General features: G+C 41.4%; 1 protein-coding gene across 11 annotated transcripts in view; it reads right to left on the bottom strand.

Annotated features, from left to right (window-relative positions):
* Positions 1 to 17,841, bottom strand: part of HDX (highly divergent homeobox) — a 52,208-nt gene that overhangs the window by 8,506 nt on the left and 25,861 nt on the right. For 6 of the 11 annotated variants that reach the window (XM_083595929.1, XM_083595924.1, XM_083595926.1 and 3 more), the window contains 5 exons: positions 17,427 to 17,573; positions 10,575 to 10,782; positions 7,559 to 7,638; positions 7,202 to 7,279; positions 1,108 to 1,230 (listed from right to left, as the gene is read on the bottom strand). In XM_083595929.1, coding sequence (XP_083452055.1) covers positions 1,108 to 1,230; positions 7,202 to 7,279; positions 7,559 to 7,638; positions 10,575 to 10,782; positions 17,427 to 17,573 — 636 coding nt within the window. The remainder of the gene's footprint in view (positions 1 to 1,107; positions 1,231 to 7,201; positions 7,280 to 7,558; positions 7,639 to 10,574; positions 10,783 to 17,426; positions 17,574 to 17,841) is intronic. The other 5 variants (XM_083595928.1, XM_083595930.1, XM_083595927.1 and 2 more) reach the window with 2 other exon arrangements.

The raw sequence follows: 17,841 nt of genomic DNA, 5'->3' as shown, positions 1-17,841 counted from the left end.
TATTTTTCTAGAAAAAGAGGTGCCAAACAGCTCCCTTGTTCTCTTAGAATGGCAATGGGGCTCACCAGAGAGGTGCTGGAACTGAGTTCTGGTGTGTTCTGGCAAGTCCTGTTTGCAGCAAAGGCAACAAAGAGCCTTGCCTTAAACATGCTCATGGCATGCTTATTTGAAAATAATTTAGTTCTGTTGGTGGAGCTTATTTCTAAATAACCGTATAGTCGTACCTTGGAAGTTGAACGGAATCCGTTCTGGAAGTCCGTTCGACTTCCAAAACATTCGGAAACCAAAACATGGCTTCTGATTGGCTGTGGAAGCCCTGTCGGATGTTTGGCTTCCTAAAATAGTTGGCAAACCGTAACAGTCACTTCCAGGTTTGCGGCATCCGGAAGCCAAAATGTTTGAGAACTAAGCTTTTCGAAAACCAAGGTACCATAGTTCCTTTGAAATGAACCCTTATCAGAATGCTTAGGTTTAGCCTGCCTGACTATAAAATATTTTTCATAACAAACAATTAAAAATTATTGCTCTCCCTCTCTTTTCTTCCCTGAGAGTATTCAGCTAGGGAGGAGAAGTGAGAAAGAGAGTTACATTTATAGCTTTTTATAACAATTTCTATTTCCTACCCCAACCAATAAAGTTTGCCCATGTGGGAGAACCACTGCACCTATCTTTCTGATATTTGGCAGGCTTCATTTACTCAGCAGGGGTGATCATGCCTGAAACTTGTACCCAATTCTGGCAGGAAAGAAAAAAGAAAGTGAGTTCAACAATTCCTTGCATAAAAAGCCTGGCATGGATCTGCCTGAAATTTTGCAAGCGTAATTCACTCTGGATATGCTCTCTTGTCTGCAAATTTCATCCATCTATGTGAAAAGGAAAAAACAGTATAGAGGTTTGTAGGTTCTCAATTAGTCATTGGGAACAAAAATGAGCTTCATATTTACGGATCAGATTCAGACTCAAACAAAAAATTAAATCAGAATGGCACAGAGTGGATCTGAAGCAGACTGGACTTCTTCCAAGTGCTAGAGATACAAGGCAAAATTTGTGGTCGCTGCACACCTCTATAAAATAAGATCTTCTCGGCTGTTTACACTTTCGTCTTACCTGCTGCTGTTCTTTATCATCCATTTTGACAGCAAGTATCAAACGCCGAGTGAAAGCCTGTAGCTCAACGTATTTCTTTTTTTCATGCTCCAGGTCTTCTTCAGCGAACCTTAATTCCTGGGTCTAAGCGGAGAGGGGGGGGAATTACATATATATGCACAACTCCAAAGATCATCCTCGGAGTACAATGAACCAAATTGTTCCCTTTGTTAATCATATGCAGAGCAGACTCACTGAAATTAAAGGACTAACCCAGGCTATTCAGTTCCAAGTCAGATTGATATGAATAAAACCCCTAGCTGTTTCTTTGGTTTTTTTTAAAAAAGAGATTATGTTGTAAATACATGGTAACAACTGAATGAAGTTCGACTTGAAAATTTCAAAGTATGCTTGGAACAGTATCAACAATGGGCAAAATTTAGAGAGAGAATGCTTAACAGATATTCTCTACCTGAGGCTACCAAAGTGTCTAGTCTAATCAGGTCTGCTTGTGTTCAGGTTCCAAAACCCTGTTCAGGTAAGTTGGGAACAGGTTACCACCCATGAGTGGAGAGGAGAAAGATCCCTCGGGATTGGTACCAAGTATCTTCTGCCTAGTGAACAGAGCTGTACTTCCAGCCTGCTTCTACCAAGGCTCTAAGTCAAAGTACAGCCCCAGTTGTTTATTGCAGAGCCCCTAATTTGGAGCAAGGGCCAGCATCACTGGGCACCTACCAAGGCGCCACTGCCAATCGGTGGAGCTTTCTGGCTTTGCTGATCCTTCTTGTGATTGCTGCTTCTCCACCTGCCCTCTCTGAATGCATAAGCAAAGACAGAGAAGGAGCCCATCTCTGTCTCTATGGATAGATGGCACCAATCAGGCCCTGGAGGAGAGGCAAGAGCAGCAAGACTGGCAAGGAGCAGATACAGCCCACTCAAGGAGAAGACTAGTGATTGAGGGGCAGCAGCATTCAGAGCCTCAAGCCAGCAAGAACCAATAGACTGTGGGGGTAAAGTCACCACCAGGTCAGACACTGCCCTGCACTCCATGATAACTACAACTTTTACAACTAGAAGTGTGAATGGCCTCACACTAGGGAATGGTGATGGGAGCTCCAGCAAGTCCAGAGGAGTGAGGAGAAGCTAAGCTGATGGCCCTTTTTGCTCCCTGCAAATTTCCATTTCCCCTCTTCATTAGCCTGCAAACAGATTAGCCTGCAGTGCTTCCAAACACCTCCGGTTCTCTTATCACAGGGGAGTGACACAAGGAGGACATTCCATAAGGCTCATTCAACAAACACTGCTGTGAGTACACCACTAGAAATATTGCACAGGTATCCACTGTGATTCCTCTTAAGAGGGCTTGATCAGGGCTCTCCCCTCCCCCCTTTAAAAGATGTGAGCTTTCCTAAATAAAAGGTGTGAAGAAAGGCAGCACGCAGAAAAACATTTCAGCAAGCATGAATGATTTCCCTTTCCTCATTTGTGAGGATGACTTGCAAATTAGAACTCCACAGTGTACTTTCTGAGCAAATATATTTTGAGGGCAGAGCAGTCGTGTGACAGGGGGAAGTTCAGCACTGGGCTATGAAAGGATTGATTGTTACATTCCTCATTTAATACAACAACAGGGGGGAAATATAAAAAGGGAACATTTTAAAACAAAGAACAGATCAAATCTGGACAAGTAAAGTATGTCAAGAGCATACATTTGTCTTGTTTACACATACAGCCAAGTAGTTGCAGGACATCTGATTAATACCCTTAAGAACATTCTCACCAAAGGTTTTCCAGTGGCTAGTAAGATGCCCATAATCAGAAACACACACGCACGCACACACACACACAAGCAAATGGCATTCAGTGGTATTATGCCAAAAAATGTCTCCTGCACTTTTTTGACAATTCTCTATCAACTAATGATTGATGAAATTGCATTTGAATATTATTAAAGGGGACAGAAAATGTCAGTGAAAATTTTTTATGTGTCAGGTGGAGGGTTTTTGTTGTCTTTACTTTTATGGTGTCCAAGTGGTGGTCTGAGTTCCCTTCTTCCCATCTATGGATCATCTGTTTGATGATCTGTATGCATTCTTCAACCTTCCTGGGTGACTGCATTTTATGAAAGTCCCATAATGTTCTCAGTTTGCTTTCCTGTAAGTACATGAAGCTGGGGAGGCTGCCTACTGTCTACCTGACAGCTGTTCACTGTTCTGTTTTTAAATGAAGTCTTTTTACTTTTTAAATAAATCAGCGTGGAGTTAGTTTTTAATACCAAAAGGAAGAACTTCCCTTAAAAATGAAAGCAGTGGATGCCTTCTTGGCGTCCCATGCTGTGATGTAAATATGTCATGAGGTTAACTTCTCCCACAGGGCTTTTTCAGGCAACTGGAGAGGCTGCAGAAATATTTAATGAAAGGGAAAAAATACACGTATACTATACATGACACCTTGCAGCAATAAAGTAAGTTCAATGCTGTAGATATTGAAATTATAAAGAAATCCTAAATTTCCCAAGAGGCATAAAAACAGGAGCCCCTTTCACAGGGGATGAAAACTTTCATCAAGCTGGAGGACAGGTTTCTGTCCAGCATTCTGATTCAGTGGCAGACATCCCATGAATATGGGGGTTCCATACAGACATCAGACAATATATTGACTATATATTGAGGGATCTTCCCACATCCCTCCAGCTTCTCATTCTTTGCTATGGTTGGAGTATTTAAATACCATACGATATTCAGTGAAGAAAGACTGTAATTTGGTAATTGGTTTGCTGTTGTTATTTTATTCCACAATTATTCATTGCTTTGTCTTTGACAAAAAATTCAATAAAACTTTTTTTAAGACATCAGAACAAATACCTGATGACAGACCTAGTCTCTATGAGCTCTCCTTTTAAAGCCACCTACATGAGTGGCTATCAATGTAGCGGTGGATTTCATGTATTAATTTTGCATTGTGTTAAGAATATTCTGAAGGTTACAAGCCTGATGCTTGTTATCCTTATGTTTGAAAGGCAATGACTTTTTCAAGTTCAAATAAAGGATGGTGTTAACTACCCTCATAGCCCAGTCCTACAGATGCCTGCAAACGGCTGTTACCTCAGCCACCTTTTAACTAGTGGTGCCAAGCAAGTCAGCATCCTGAATTGGCATACTGTGGTTTGCTCTGGGTTGAGGACTTCAGAATCACAGAACTGTAGCGTCAGAAAGGACCACAAGGGTCATCTATGGTCTAACCCCCTGCAATGCAGGAATATTTCGCCCAATGTGGGGCTCGAACCCCCAAACTCTGAGATTAAGAGCCTCATGCTCTATCAACTAAGCTATCCCTTATGAACTTAGCACTTTCATTTCTGATTAACTACTAGTACACAATGCAGCAACACTGAACTTTTGCAAAAAACAGTTGGTGGTGGTTCACAGTCCTAAATGAAACGGATAGAAACGTCTTAAGTCCTTCATTGTAGCCATTACACTAGCCTTTCCAACAACAAATAAAAACACTCATCCTATTCCAGGGCACATCTGAATCATGCGAAGCGTAACCACAGTATGACTTCTAACATCACAGAAATGCAAGGCTGCAACACCAGATCCCATTTGGTAGTTGCCTTGCAGGGCAGACAACAGGAATGGGCAAAACAAATTCTGAAACACGGTTAAGTTTTACTTGATATGCTGAGTTCATTCCTGTGGGGAATCCACTGAAACATATTGCTCTGAATTGAAAGAGCTATTTCAGCTCATGGCCTTTAACTATTAGAGGTTTGCCCATGACCCCTAAGCACTGTAAGGCACCTTTGAAGGCTTAAGGGATGATGCTGTCCATAACTTTTATTACAATAAAAGTTATTCTACTGTAATAAAATATTTATTTATACTTATTTCAAGAATCAAAATTGAATGAAAGCCATTTTAACTGTCAAAGAACTTTTTAAAAAAACATATCTGCTGTAGGGGTTCCAATGAATTCTTTTTGAAGTCCTAACTGGAAATAAAGTTAATCATCAATTTCAAAGTGACTCCAGATTAGAAATTTTAAAATATTGGCATTGAATTTTAAAAAGCTAATAGGGCTCATTAGACCTGATGACGTTAACTGAAATTTCTCTCTATGAGGAAGCCGGGGGGGGGGGGGGGAGACAAAAAAAAAAAAAAAAACAAATCAGAAAGCAAAAAAATGCCCTAATGAAATACTGAGCTCATCCTAAATAATGGGAGGGGGTCCAGTGTACCCCAATAGTATTAACACATTTTTTAAAAAAAAACAAAAACAGCAAATAATGAATCAGTGTTGCAGTTTTAACCCCTATAGAGCTTTGTAGGGAATATGCGGATTTTTTAATTTTATTTTTATTTTACAAAACCAGAAAACCCTACTCCAGAGCTCTTGAAATGGTATAACCACAAAAAAGTTGGGGGAAAGGCAAATTGTTTTCCTTACCCTAGTTTAAGAAGCTGCTAGAGATCAAACAGACTCCAGTTAGCATAGGCGTTTGCTAGTTTTCATTTAGCAGTAAAGCAAACAGCAATAGCTTCACAAGTTAAATATATTTTTTGTTTTTGTTTAAAAAAGAGAAGAGTGGGCTGGGGGCAGCGATAAACCACCACTGGACAACTGGTCCCTTAACTGAGGAAAACAGGCAGTACAAAGTGGCTTTCAAAACAGCTGTCTTTGGGGTCCACAGAAAGCTTGGGGGGGTGTTAAAAAGCTTATCCAATTTCTTACTGGCTAAAAAAGCTTGTGGGGAACCTATGAAAGTAAACATGCATATTTATGCAAATGGACTATGTGACCAAGAAGCCCACATGTCAAAACATAATTCAAAAAATCAACAAACAGGGTTTTGTAGGACATACTGTCACAACAAGACATTCAGTATTGTGACAAGTGACATTAAGAAAAGGTCATTTCCACATACACACACACATTCATTCAGCACTGCTCTTATCCTGAAGGCAGAGTCCAGAAATTAATGCATGGACATCAATTATGCACACGCTGTGTGTGCTTTAAAGACATTACTCATTTCAGTGTAGGTAAAGTTCTAGTAAAAAATACATATTTTATTCTAACACCAACTGAAATTTGTTTGAAGGCGTCTGAATTGAAAGTAAGCCACCCCCAATTCTTATGTACACATGTAACCTTTCGCAATTTTGGCAAAAAACAGTTGTCACGGTTTCCAACTGCTTTTGCTCACATAGCATCAAAAGCAAATGTTCAGCTGTAATCTGCAAGCTGCTGAAATTGGAACAGCCGTCTGTCTTCAAAGCAATCAGCAGCTTCATCCTAAACATTGGGTCTTGCGCCATCTGCCTGCGAGCATGCAATAATATCCCCACAAACTTCAATGCATCCTCATGACATTGAACTGTTTTAGTTGGCAATATTCCCCTTCCTCATCACTCACCCACCCCTCAAGTTCCTGCACACTGTACGTTTTAGGATAGAGACATTAAGCAGAAATGGGTTGCCTCAAAAGGTTAATGGGTTTATAATAATTTGTAATAACGGAACAACAGAATTGTTGTATTGTGTGACTGAAATAAATTCCTTATCTCTCTCCCTTCCGTTACCAGCTCACCAGTGTTAAGGCAAAAATGAAAATTGATTAGTTTTCATTTTGCAGAATGCCCCATGTATAATGGGTTGTGTCCTACTGAGAGTAAATGTTAAGTTAGTCATGTCCATATTCCAATGGGTCTACTCTGACATTGGATACATTAAAAATAGGTTGTTCCATATAGTGACTAAGTTTATGATAAAGTTTAAAATAAGTTTATAATCAACTGTATTTTAGTTGGCTCATCAATTCCTATGTTAGTTTTTTCAGTTGCCCCAAAGAAAGCTGCCGTCAACTGAAGAATGTTGGGCTTTCAATATTTTGTAAAAAAAAACCTGGTATCATTTAAGAGTTTGATTTTTTAAGTAAACATTTGATGTCTTGTGTCTTTCTTTGCTTCTTTTGAATTTCTTCCAAACTAATTCTGTCCTTTCAGGCTCTTATTTCGATTCCTTGAACAAAGCCCGCACTTTGGGTTTAAGCTGATTAATCACCTTTCTATTTGTATACAAATGTTAGCTGTTTTCTACAGGAGTTACTTACTTTGAATTCCAGAAGACAATTCAATTGTTCTATTTCACTTATCATACCATCTTCTTCATCGTCTATGATTTGTATTGTCTGAAAAGGCAAATGGTGCTTTTCATTTTGAAATCAAAAAGGTACTGACATACGATTAGAACATCAGATGCCCCTGCATCTTTTTGGTTGTTTTTAACCAATTTAGAGGTTTTCAGGATGTGTGACTCTGTGCACATCATAGTTTCTGCATTTGCATAAATGAGCCTTGAATATAGAACCTACCAGAAAAACAATGGAAAAAACTGTGGCCCTTCATACATCAGCCCATCCGAGTAACTGGATTTAATCAAACTATTAAGTTTTAGGAAACATCCGTACCCCATTAGTGTCAGTTAGAGTAGCCTGGTCTTCTCTTCCGTGGCCAGTGTCTTCATTCTGAAGAACTTCACTTTGTTCTTCTACAGAAATGAAACAAAATATGTGTTTCTAGAATAAGTTCCTGAATTCATAAGGTGTTATGTAATTCACACCTTACAGAGAGAGAAAAATGCTGCCCATTTCACACACACCATACTTTTTTCCAGCACTGAATTCAACCTGGAAGCTTATAGTAATGATCCGTTTTGCCAAATACAACCTCTGCTGCCTATTAATTTACACAATCAGAAGAAATAACCTTTAGTTAACATAGAGGTTCTGGACTATTAAGTGGTCATATTCTGAAGCTAACATTGTTAGAAACTGTAATAATCTTACAATCTATAGTCCAGCTATAAGGATCACTATGCCATCACCATGGGATGGTAAACGAACTTCTTTTTAAGGATTATCTGCATCAAAGCACATTACTCAATCCAAAACAGTAGCCAAGTCCCACCAAAATTCAAGTACACAAGACAGCTAAAACAGTGAATACTGAATGGCAGATCCATTGTATGTCCTAGAGTCCCATTGGTGTCTCTTTAAGTTAGGGGTGGGGAATCTTTTTCAACTCAAGGGCTGTATTCTGCCATGGAGAACCTTCCAGGGCTGTGTGCCAGGTAAGGATGGGGTCAGAGGTAAAAGGGGCAGGGCAGTGGACATATTTACAGTGGGCTACACTCCAGTCATACGAAGATTTCTATACATACACATATTTCAGGCATATTAGAGTTAACAGACACGTTATGGCAAGGTAAGAATACTTGAGCTTTGTGCAGGGATGGCAAGGTTGGGGCCTAGAGAGAGTTCCAAGGGCCTGACAGTAAGGCCTGGAGGTCCACATTTGGCCCATGGGCCAGCGGTTCTCCGATTGAACAAGTTTTGAGCTGTGTGTGTGTGTGTAATAACCAAGCCTCTTTTTATTCTGCTCCTAAGAAATTCTGTATTTATCCTGCAGCTGTGTGGGGTATTGATTACAATCACCTTCTTCCTGCCTCTCCCTGGCAGTTCCATCTCATAAGTGTCAGAGTGCCAGACCCAATTAATATTAAGGCAGCTTTTCACTTGAATTGCAGAGTGTTCTGACTATTTCTCTACTGTCCTGTTGGAGGAGTTGCTTCCTTCACCCCAAGGCAGAGAAGATCTGCAGACTTTGTTAACGTACTTGGCTTTCAGTCATCTTCAACCAATTCTATGTTGTTATCTTACTCTTTTTATAATTGAAATTCTGACAAACCTATCACAAGTTTGCTCCCAACAGTTCTCGGGTTTTTCAGCCACTTTCTCAGCAAGTTGTTCAAACAAAACAATAAGATCAAGCCTGGCATACAAATCTGCAAATGTGCCTAATTTTTTTTTGAAGTTCAGAAGCCAAAGTCTTTGTTGGTTTGCTCTAGTCAGAAACACCAGGAGCAATTAGCTGAACTTGTAAAGCTAGTGAAATGTGCAACTGCAAGTTCACTCCTAACTAAATAAGTTGTTGGTTCTTCCATTTTGTAACACTGCATCAAAATCAATGCTGTTGTGGCTCTACCACCTGCTATGTAGTCAAGTTTGAATTACAGTTGCAATTTCACTTGGGCAAGGAACTGACTTTTTGTTAAGGGGTCACTGTCATACCCCTTTCCTCCTGAAAGGCCAGCCACCCTGTTACACAGCTGGCCCTGCCTCTTGCTCAACTGATTAATGGGAGATGTTCAAAAATACTGATACTGATCACCACCCTGACTGGGACTGGTTTCCACACTAGGGATGGGGCTTGAAGAGGCAGACGTTTTCTAGACATCTTCCCATGTGGCAGGCACTTTGATGCCTCTTCCTTGAGTAGAACTAATATCTTGAGGTGGGATGGGGGAAAGCCACCTACACAAACCATGCTGCAGTTACCAGTGCGTTTCTTCTAGAAAAAAAGGTTACAGTACTGTGTACCCTTGAGTAACCCCAGAAAAAAAGCACTGGCAGTTACCATTCTTAATCACACCCTCAAAAATCTGGAACAAACTAATGAGGATGCACAGAAGCTACCAAGCAGCTAGCTTTATCCTACATCCTCATGGCAACAACAATGTATTCAATCCAGAGAGGTTCCTGAACAATCCTCTCTGACCCTGAGGGACAAACCGCATTCACGGTGACTCAAAGATCCAGCTCTCACTCCTTGACATGTGGTTTTTGTAAATGTGTACAATGGCACTTCCACATGCAATATGAGCCTCATTTCAACTGAGCGCATGTTTTCTTCTAGCAAATCCTGCCTTCTCCACTTCTAACTTTCAGCTGTGTTTTCAGTTGGCAAAGTGTTATAGCTCAGTGGTATGCCCAGTAGCAGTCAGAGGTGTAAGCAAAGGCGAGGAGCCATTTTGCACTTGGCTTCTGAATGGCAAGCATCACTGAGGCAGGAGCACGGCAAGGGGAGATGAATGCAGCACATGCAAGCAGTGAAGTCAATCCAACACTTCTGCCATCATCCCCACCGAACAACAGGCTCTCTACGCCTCATCCATCCCCCACATAGCAAGCAGCAGCAGTGCTTGCTATCTGCAAGTCAGGTGCACAACACCACCCTGCCTTCACCGCCCAACTGACTACTACAAGGTATGCCGTTTGCTTTGTGTGCAAAAGGTCCCAAGTTCAATCCCGGGCATCTCCAGGTGGGACTGGGAAAGACCCTATCTGAAACTCTGGAGAGCTGCTGCCAGTAAACATAGCCAATGAGGTAGGTAGGGGGCCAATGGTCTGACATTTTATAAGGCTGCTTCCTTATCTTTTGAGGATTTCCCAGGGCTAAAGGAAAACTTTGTAATCCTGAACATATTTAGATTTAGCCCCAAGTAAATGCATTTAGGATCCAAATGCTAGTTACTTCCTGGGAGTAGCTTTGGGATAAAGGGAGGCAACATTCAGGCAACATTCAGACTATTAGGATAAGATTGAACAGAAATAACAATATAATACTAGTGACAAGTTTGAATACCTTGTGAGCTTCCTTCTGATAAACATATTGAAACTTCATCATTCCTGTCATTATCATCTCCAACATCTGTCGAAGCATCATCTTCTGGAATGGTTATTGATCTACTGCTGGAATCAGATTGATTGGGGAAAAGAGCAGGGCCACCTAGAGGAGGGAGGACTTCAATTCCCATTAGACGATATTTTCGTCTCCGATTCCCAATCCAAGTCTTGTAATGAGAAGCAGACATGGAGAACATCAGAAGTTGTAACTAATTCTGTATAATAGTATAACTTTGTGTTAATGGAAATGTTACTTCTGTATGCACGCTACTGTATTTCTTTGTAGCTTTTTTAAATTAAAAAATCAATAAAAATTATACTAAAAGAAGTTATAATTGATTCAGAAGTTGGAATGTAAAGGGAGAAAGCCCTGAGATCTCCAAGTCTAGGAGACCACAATTTCCCTGCATAAAGCAACTGGAAACAGTCTGCCTACTGTTTTCCTGGCGCTAAAGAACAGGCAGAGGTTCCCCAAAGATACAAGCAGCAGCAAGAGTCTGAATTGGAGCATATGACCCTAGTGTGGTGTCAACCCTACTGGCTCCCCATTTACTTCTGGGCCCAATTTGAAGTGCAGATATTGACCTTTAAAGCCCTAAGCAGCCTGGAAATAGGATATTTTAACAGGAGTGGGGAACTGATAGCCTTCTGGTTGGTGGGATACAATTTCCATCATCCCTGACCATTGGCTATGCTGCCTGGGACTGATGGCATTTCAAGCCAACATAATCTAGAGGGCCTCAAATTCCACATTCGTCTTAAGGACTGCTTCCTTCCACAGGAGCCTACATGCTCTGATAGATCTTCAGCTGAGGTCCTGGATCCATGCCCCTGTTATCTGATATGCTCAAAATTGATAATGCAGAGACAGAAAAAGTTCAGAAAAGGGCAACCAAAATAATCAAGATGGAACAACTCCCCTATGAGGAAAGGCTGCAGAGTTTGGGACCTTTTGGAGAAAAGGCAAGTAAGAGAGGCAAGTGATAGAAGTTTATAAAATAATGCCTGGCATGGAGAGAGTGGACAGAGAAAAGCTTTTTCTCCATCACTTGTAACATTAGAACTTATGGACATCCAATGAAGCTAAACGTTGGAAGATTTGTGAAAGATAAAGAAAGTACTTCTTCACAAGATACATATAAAGTATGGAACTCACTCCCACAGTGACGGCCACCAACCTATATGGCTTTAGAAAATAATTTAACAAATTCATGGCAATCAATGGCTACTAGCTATGATGGCTATTATCTTTCTCCACAGTTGGAGGTAGTAATGCTTCTGAATATCAGTTGCTGGAAACCATGGTAGGAGAAAGTAATCTTGTGGTCGGGTCCTGCTTGAGGACTGGGTTGGTCCATAGGCATCGGGTGGCCACTATGAGAAGATGATGCTGGACTATATTGGCCATTAGCTTGATACAATAGGCTCTTCTTATGTTCTTATAAAGTAAGGCTGGCGAATATGTGGGATAAGGCCTTTCTGAAAACCACATCTAGGCTTTGGAACTCTCTTTCCCTGGGTGCTTGCTTGGTCCTTCACCCCATCTCTTATAAAGACCCCTCTTGGGGGGATTTGGGGAGTATATAGCATCATTTGAATACTATTGTGTCCTTGTTGGTTGCTTGCCAGCCACTTAGATGGTCACTGATATAGACCTCATCAAAATGTTTCCATGAGATGGCCAATCCTCTGCATGGTTACAGCCAATCAACATACACAGCTGCATCTCATGGTACTGAACTGGGGCACTGCAAGTGGGGGAGTTGTATGTCTAAAAGTTCTTCCTCTCACAATCTCCTTGCTCTTTTCTTGCATGACAGAATGGCACTAATAAAAATATATAGCACCTGCTCACTTTTAAATATTTAACCTCAGTAGACTAACAACTTAAAAGCTATGCTTTATTTAGTGGTGTTTCCACTTTTAGAAATGGTGGACTATGGTGAGGATTTACTGCACCCTCAACAGATCAGTGAAATACTAAGTCAAAAACACAAGGGCTCATGAATTGCTCCTTTAGCTGGAAAGTCAACAGCTTCAACAAATCAAAGTTGTTTTGTATATTTTTAAAACAAAACAGAACAAAACCCAATATGCTTGAATTAATTGTTGATTAAATTAAACTGAACTGGCCAGAGACCTACTTAGTCTTTTTGAAAAGATAGTATTTCCATTATGGCAATGTTTAATTGAACTCTTGCAGAATGAAAAGGAAGTGGTGGGGGTGGTGAACTACAAATAAAACATTGCTAAAGAAGCACCTTAGTCCTGGGGAGGAAAGTATGTAGAATTTAGGTATCAAGAGGCAGAAAAAAAGACCTGACATTGTGTCTCTTTTCTCACAAATTCACTATGGCTGAAACAGTTGGTTAGAAATTCTCTGTCCAGAAAAATCTTGCCTCCTTCCTAGATAGCTGTGCAGCAAAGGGCTTCAGAATGGGAGCCTAGTAACTGCACTGCTACTTCCACCCTAGCCTAACAATGCCTAACTCTTGTTGGGGCCAAATGGCTCATTAACTACTTTCTCCTTTCTACCCTACCATCCTCACCACCCTGCCTAGACCCTAGATCTATCCATGTGATGCTTCTGCAAGTCAGCTGACAATCTGGCCAGATCACATAAGGCTCCTGTATGTTGGCTACCACATTCCTACATCGTAGTTGCTTTTCAGGTCACCGTCCTCAGCCCTCTAAAGCACATTAGTTATTATAGCATAGTTTCCATGAAGCTGAAGTAACCTTCCAGGTCTGCAAGGGGTATCTTGGAAGATGAATCACATTTCTTTTTTTGATAGTTACAAGCTTGGTGGATCAGGGGAATTCTGTGGACATAGTGTATCTGGATTTCAGTAAGGCTTTTGACAAAGTCCCCCATGATATTTTTGAAGAAAAGATGGTAAAATATGGACTGGACGACGTAACAGTTAGATGGATTTGTAATTGGCTGACTAACCAAACCCAAAGAGTGCTCACTAACTGTTCCTTTTGATCCTGGAAAAAAAGTGACAAGAGGGGTGCCGTGGGGTTCTGTTCTGGGTCCGTTGTTCGACATCTTTATAAAAGACTTGGATGAAGTAATTGAGGGGATGCTCATCAAATGTGTAAATGACACGAAACTGGGAGAGTAGCCTATGCTGTGGAAGACAGAATTGAGATTCCAGATGACCTCAATAGATTGGAAATAACGGCTAAAAACTTTAAAAACTAAAGAGAGAGAGAGGAAATTTCAGGTTCTACACTTAGGCAGGAAGAACCAGCTGCAGAAATATAAGATGAGAACCACCTGGATTGCCAGTAGTACATGTGAAAACGATATAGGGTACACCACATGCTTAATGAATCAAAAGATGTAGCAGCTAAAAAGAAGGCTGCATTAAAAAAAGGATAGTGTCCAGATCACATCTGGAGTCCTAAGTCCAGTCTTGAGCACCACAATTTAAGAAGGATATTGACAAGAGGGAATGTGTGCAAAGGAGGGCAACCAAGATGATCAAGGGTCTGGAAACTAAACCTTATGAGGAACGATTGAGAGGACTGCATGTGTTTAGCCTAGTAAAGAGGAGACCAAGAGGAGACATGATAGCCATCTTATAGTATCTCAAGGACTCCTGCATAGAGGATGGAGCCAGCTTGTTTTCTTTTGCTTTGGAGGGTAAGACCTGAACCACTAGCTTCAAGTTATGAAAGAGGAGATCCCAGCTAAACATCAGGAAGAACTTTCTGGCAGTAAGAGCTGTTAAGACAGTAGAACAGACTTCCACAAGAAGTGGTAGACTGTATTTCCTTTGATGTGTTTAAGCAAAAGTTGGATGTCCATCTGTCATGTATGATCTAGTTGAGATTCCTGCATTGCAGGGGCTTGGACTAGATGACCTTCAGGATCCATTCCAACTCCACAATCCTATGATTCTATTATATGTTAGCTGCTGAGATGCCAGTCCCTGGCAGGCCCTACCACTGATGCATGCTCTTTCTACCCTTTCCTGAAAAATACTGGGAGCTTTACAGTGAAGGTCTGAAGTTTAGCATAATGTCACTTTGAAATACTGCGGGGAATTAACAGCAGCAGCTCCCAGATATCAGCAGGAGCCACCCAGCATTCCCTGGTATGCTGCTGCCAGGCACTAGCAGCTAAGTCTGCCAGCCAGACACTTTGCCAAGGACCCCCTACACCTTGCCCTGTAAGGACACCAGTTAAAGTGGTCAGCAGACAACATCTTTTGACAACTGCTGCTCTAGCAACATAATCAACTTTGTAGCAGAACAGCAATTTATTTTTCCCTGAAAAGTTTCTTAATGGTTAAATGGGCCAGATCCTTATGTCTCCCACACCACCCCAAGCCAACGTATCTTTATTTGCCCCACACCCACATGGTAGGCAGGTGAACCTTAGCTGAAATGGCCTCGTAAACCAGAAGGTGAGTCTAACTAGGTTCACAGGCCAGGAGCTACCACCTTTGCCTTTGCAAATTTTCTGTCCTCAGTTTCTGTTAACCACTATTCCCAGCTAGGCACCATCTTCTTGCTAATCATTAGCACATTGGTTAGTACCTAGAATCTGCAGCATTTTCCAAAGTGCTGATTCGACAACTTCCAACTCACTGTAGAGACTGCAAGTGTTACAAGACCAAAAATCACTTTTGCAGTGTTTGACCTGCGTCAGTTGTTTCACACATGCAAACCGCTAGCTGAAACATAATCACTGATTAAGGGGTGTGTGGGTCTTTGCTATCATTTTTGGAGGTTCAGAAGACAGTCAAATTTGGCGTTAATAGTTCTGCATAAGGAATGACTAACCAAAGAGAAACTAAGTTTCCCAGTAGTCAGGAGATCGAATTTCAACACTATCTACCACTCCTTTTTTTCCACATCTAGCCACCTGTAAACCAATTACATTGAAGTTACACAATTTAAAGTATCCTAAGAACCACCTTCGCCCACAGGTGCCTCTCCTACACTCGGTTCAACATCTGAGGTCCTACTTCACGTCTCTCCTCCAACTGAGGTTCATCAGTTGAGAAAGAGGAGCAACACATTTTCAGTTGTGGCACTGCCTGCCCTATGGAGGCTGTCACTCCATGCCTTCCGGCACCTGGTGAAAACCTGGCTCTTTACAGGCCTTTTGAGAGAAGCTACTGAACATCTGTTCTGCCTGCTGATTTTCTTGTAACACTTTATCATGCTGCTTGATATTGCATGGATTACATGTACAGGCATTCTGGGTTCTAGGTCACTGTGCACTTGCATGAAATCGTGCGCAATTGAAACACCCCATTCCATCCCGCTCTCACCTCATTCAGCCCACAACCTGCCCCTACCCCACTCCCGTTCCACCCTTTTAGTGACGTCTTATGTTTCCAGGTCACTTCCAGGTTCGGCACTGTGCGTGTGTGCGCAATCGCGCACATATCTGTTGCGCCTAAAACGTTGCTTGCCTGTATCTCCATCCTCTTGTGTGCTCTGAGTTCCCCTAGTGGAAGGAAAGAAGGGCAGAAATTTCTAAAATAAACACTGACATTTAAGTCCCACTGAGTGCAGTGGGCTAAGTAGGCCTGGATATCAGTTATCTCTACTTCACTGAGTTAGACCAGGCTGTTACCTAATACAGTGGTACCTTGGGTGAAGTACTTAATTCGTTCCGGAGGTCCGTTCTCAACCTGAAGCTGTTCTTAACCTGAAGCACCACTTTAGCTAATGGAGCCTCCTGCTGCCGCCGCGCCGCCGGAGCACGATTTCTGTTCTCATCCTGAAGCAAAGTTCTTAACCCGAGGAACTATTTCTGGGTTAGCGGAGTCTGTAACCTGAAGCATCTGTAACCTGAAGCGTATGTAACTTGAGGTACCACTGTATGCTCCTCCCTACACACCTTTAGGATATGCTAATATTTCCCAAAGTATTTTCCCTCTTTTGAAATTTCAACAACGCAGAATGAAACACTGCAAAACACGTTTACCTGCTCTGAATACTTAATTTTGGGAACAAAATCTGGGGTTTCCTTTAGTTTTGGGGGAAGACGGGGTGGGCAGAGAAAGGACACAGAATACATAAATTCCTGAATATTAATGTTGTTTGGAAATATATATGCAAACATACATATTTCAGGGGAAATGCTTCTATCTGCTTTAGGTAATTTTCACCAATTTGTTATTTTAAAGATAATGGTGAGTATCATCATCATCATCATCACTGTGAGACGAGAAGTTAAAGTGGTTAGGGTGTTGAAGTAGAACTGGGGAAGATTTTGATTCTGATTTCTACACAGCCATTAAGCTCACTGTTGGACCAGTCAGGGTACCAAGCAGAGGTCTTTCACAACTCCCAAGGTGAGTGACAATGAACATAGGACCAGAAACATGCAAAGGATTACTCCCAACACAGAACTGTGTTGCTCCCTTAGCAAAATAACATAATATAACATAACATACTCAGCTCCCAACACAGAACTGTATTGCTCCCTTGCAAAAAAATAAAAATAAAACTCAGCTCCCTTCTCCTTCACAAGGAGCTTTTATATTTTGACTAACTGCACAAGTTATTCCTTTTCAGTTCCGCAGAAAGCCTTTGCTTGTTTTAAAATCCCAGTCCAACTGGACTGTCAAACATGCAGCTCGTGCTGCCAATTGATAAAAGTCTCACCTGAGGGATTTTAACTATAAATAGACAGGAAACAGAGCAAGAGAGCACTTCCTAACGTGGCCATTTATTATGTAACACGTGCAGTCTATTTCAGTCTACCTCATGTAATTTTTTAAAAAAGCTTTCATCTAGGCTATTTTCTGCAACCAGAAACGGGAGGACTGGAGGTTCTTACCCGTACTATTTCACAGTCAACATTTAACTCCGCAGCGACTGCTTCAATTTTCTCTCTGCAAATTGCACCAAGGCTCGTCATGCCCCTGTCCCAGTATCTCTTAAGGGTAGCTAAATCCCGGTCACTGAATTGTGTACGGTCTTGTAGCTGTAAATCAAGCACACACTTTATTGTTTTAAGTACTAGAAAGGAGACAACAATTGAAAATGAAGGTGTTCCACATGGTGTTGCAAAGTCAAAAATTAAAGCCCAGTTCCTAACTCCTAACCTTTGAATGAAATGAGAAGTTACCATGTAGATTAGGCTGGTGATAAAGCACATGCCTGGTCACTTGCGGGGGATAAATATGGCTGCATTTATCTGGAAAAGCATGGCTCTCCTCCTCACCATGCAAGTTGAGGGGAAACCATAATAA

Source organism: Podarcis filfolensis (genome assembly GCF_964270895.1).
Source record: "Podarcis filfolensis genome assembly, chromosome: Z".
NCBI lineage: Eukaryota > Metazoa > Chordata > Lepidosauria > Squamata > Lacertidae > Podarcis > Podarcis filfolensis.
The sequence above is the reverse complement of the archived record's forward strand: the minus strand, read 5'-3'. Positions and strand labels throughout refer to the sequence as shown.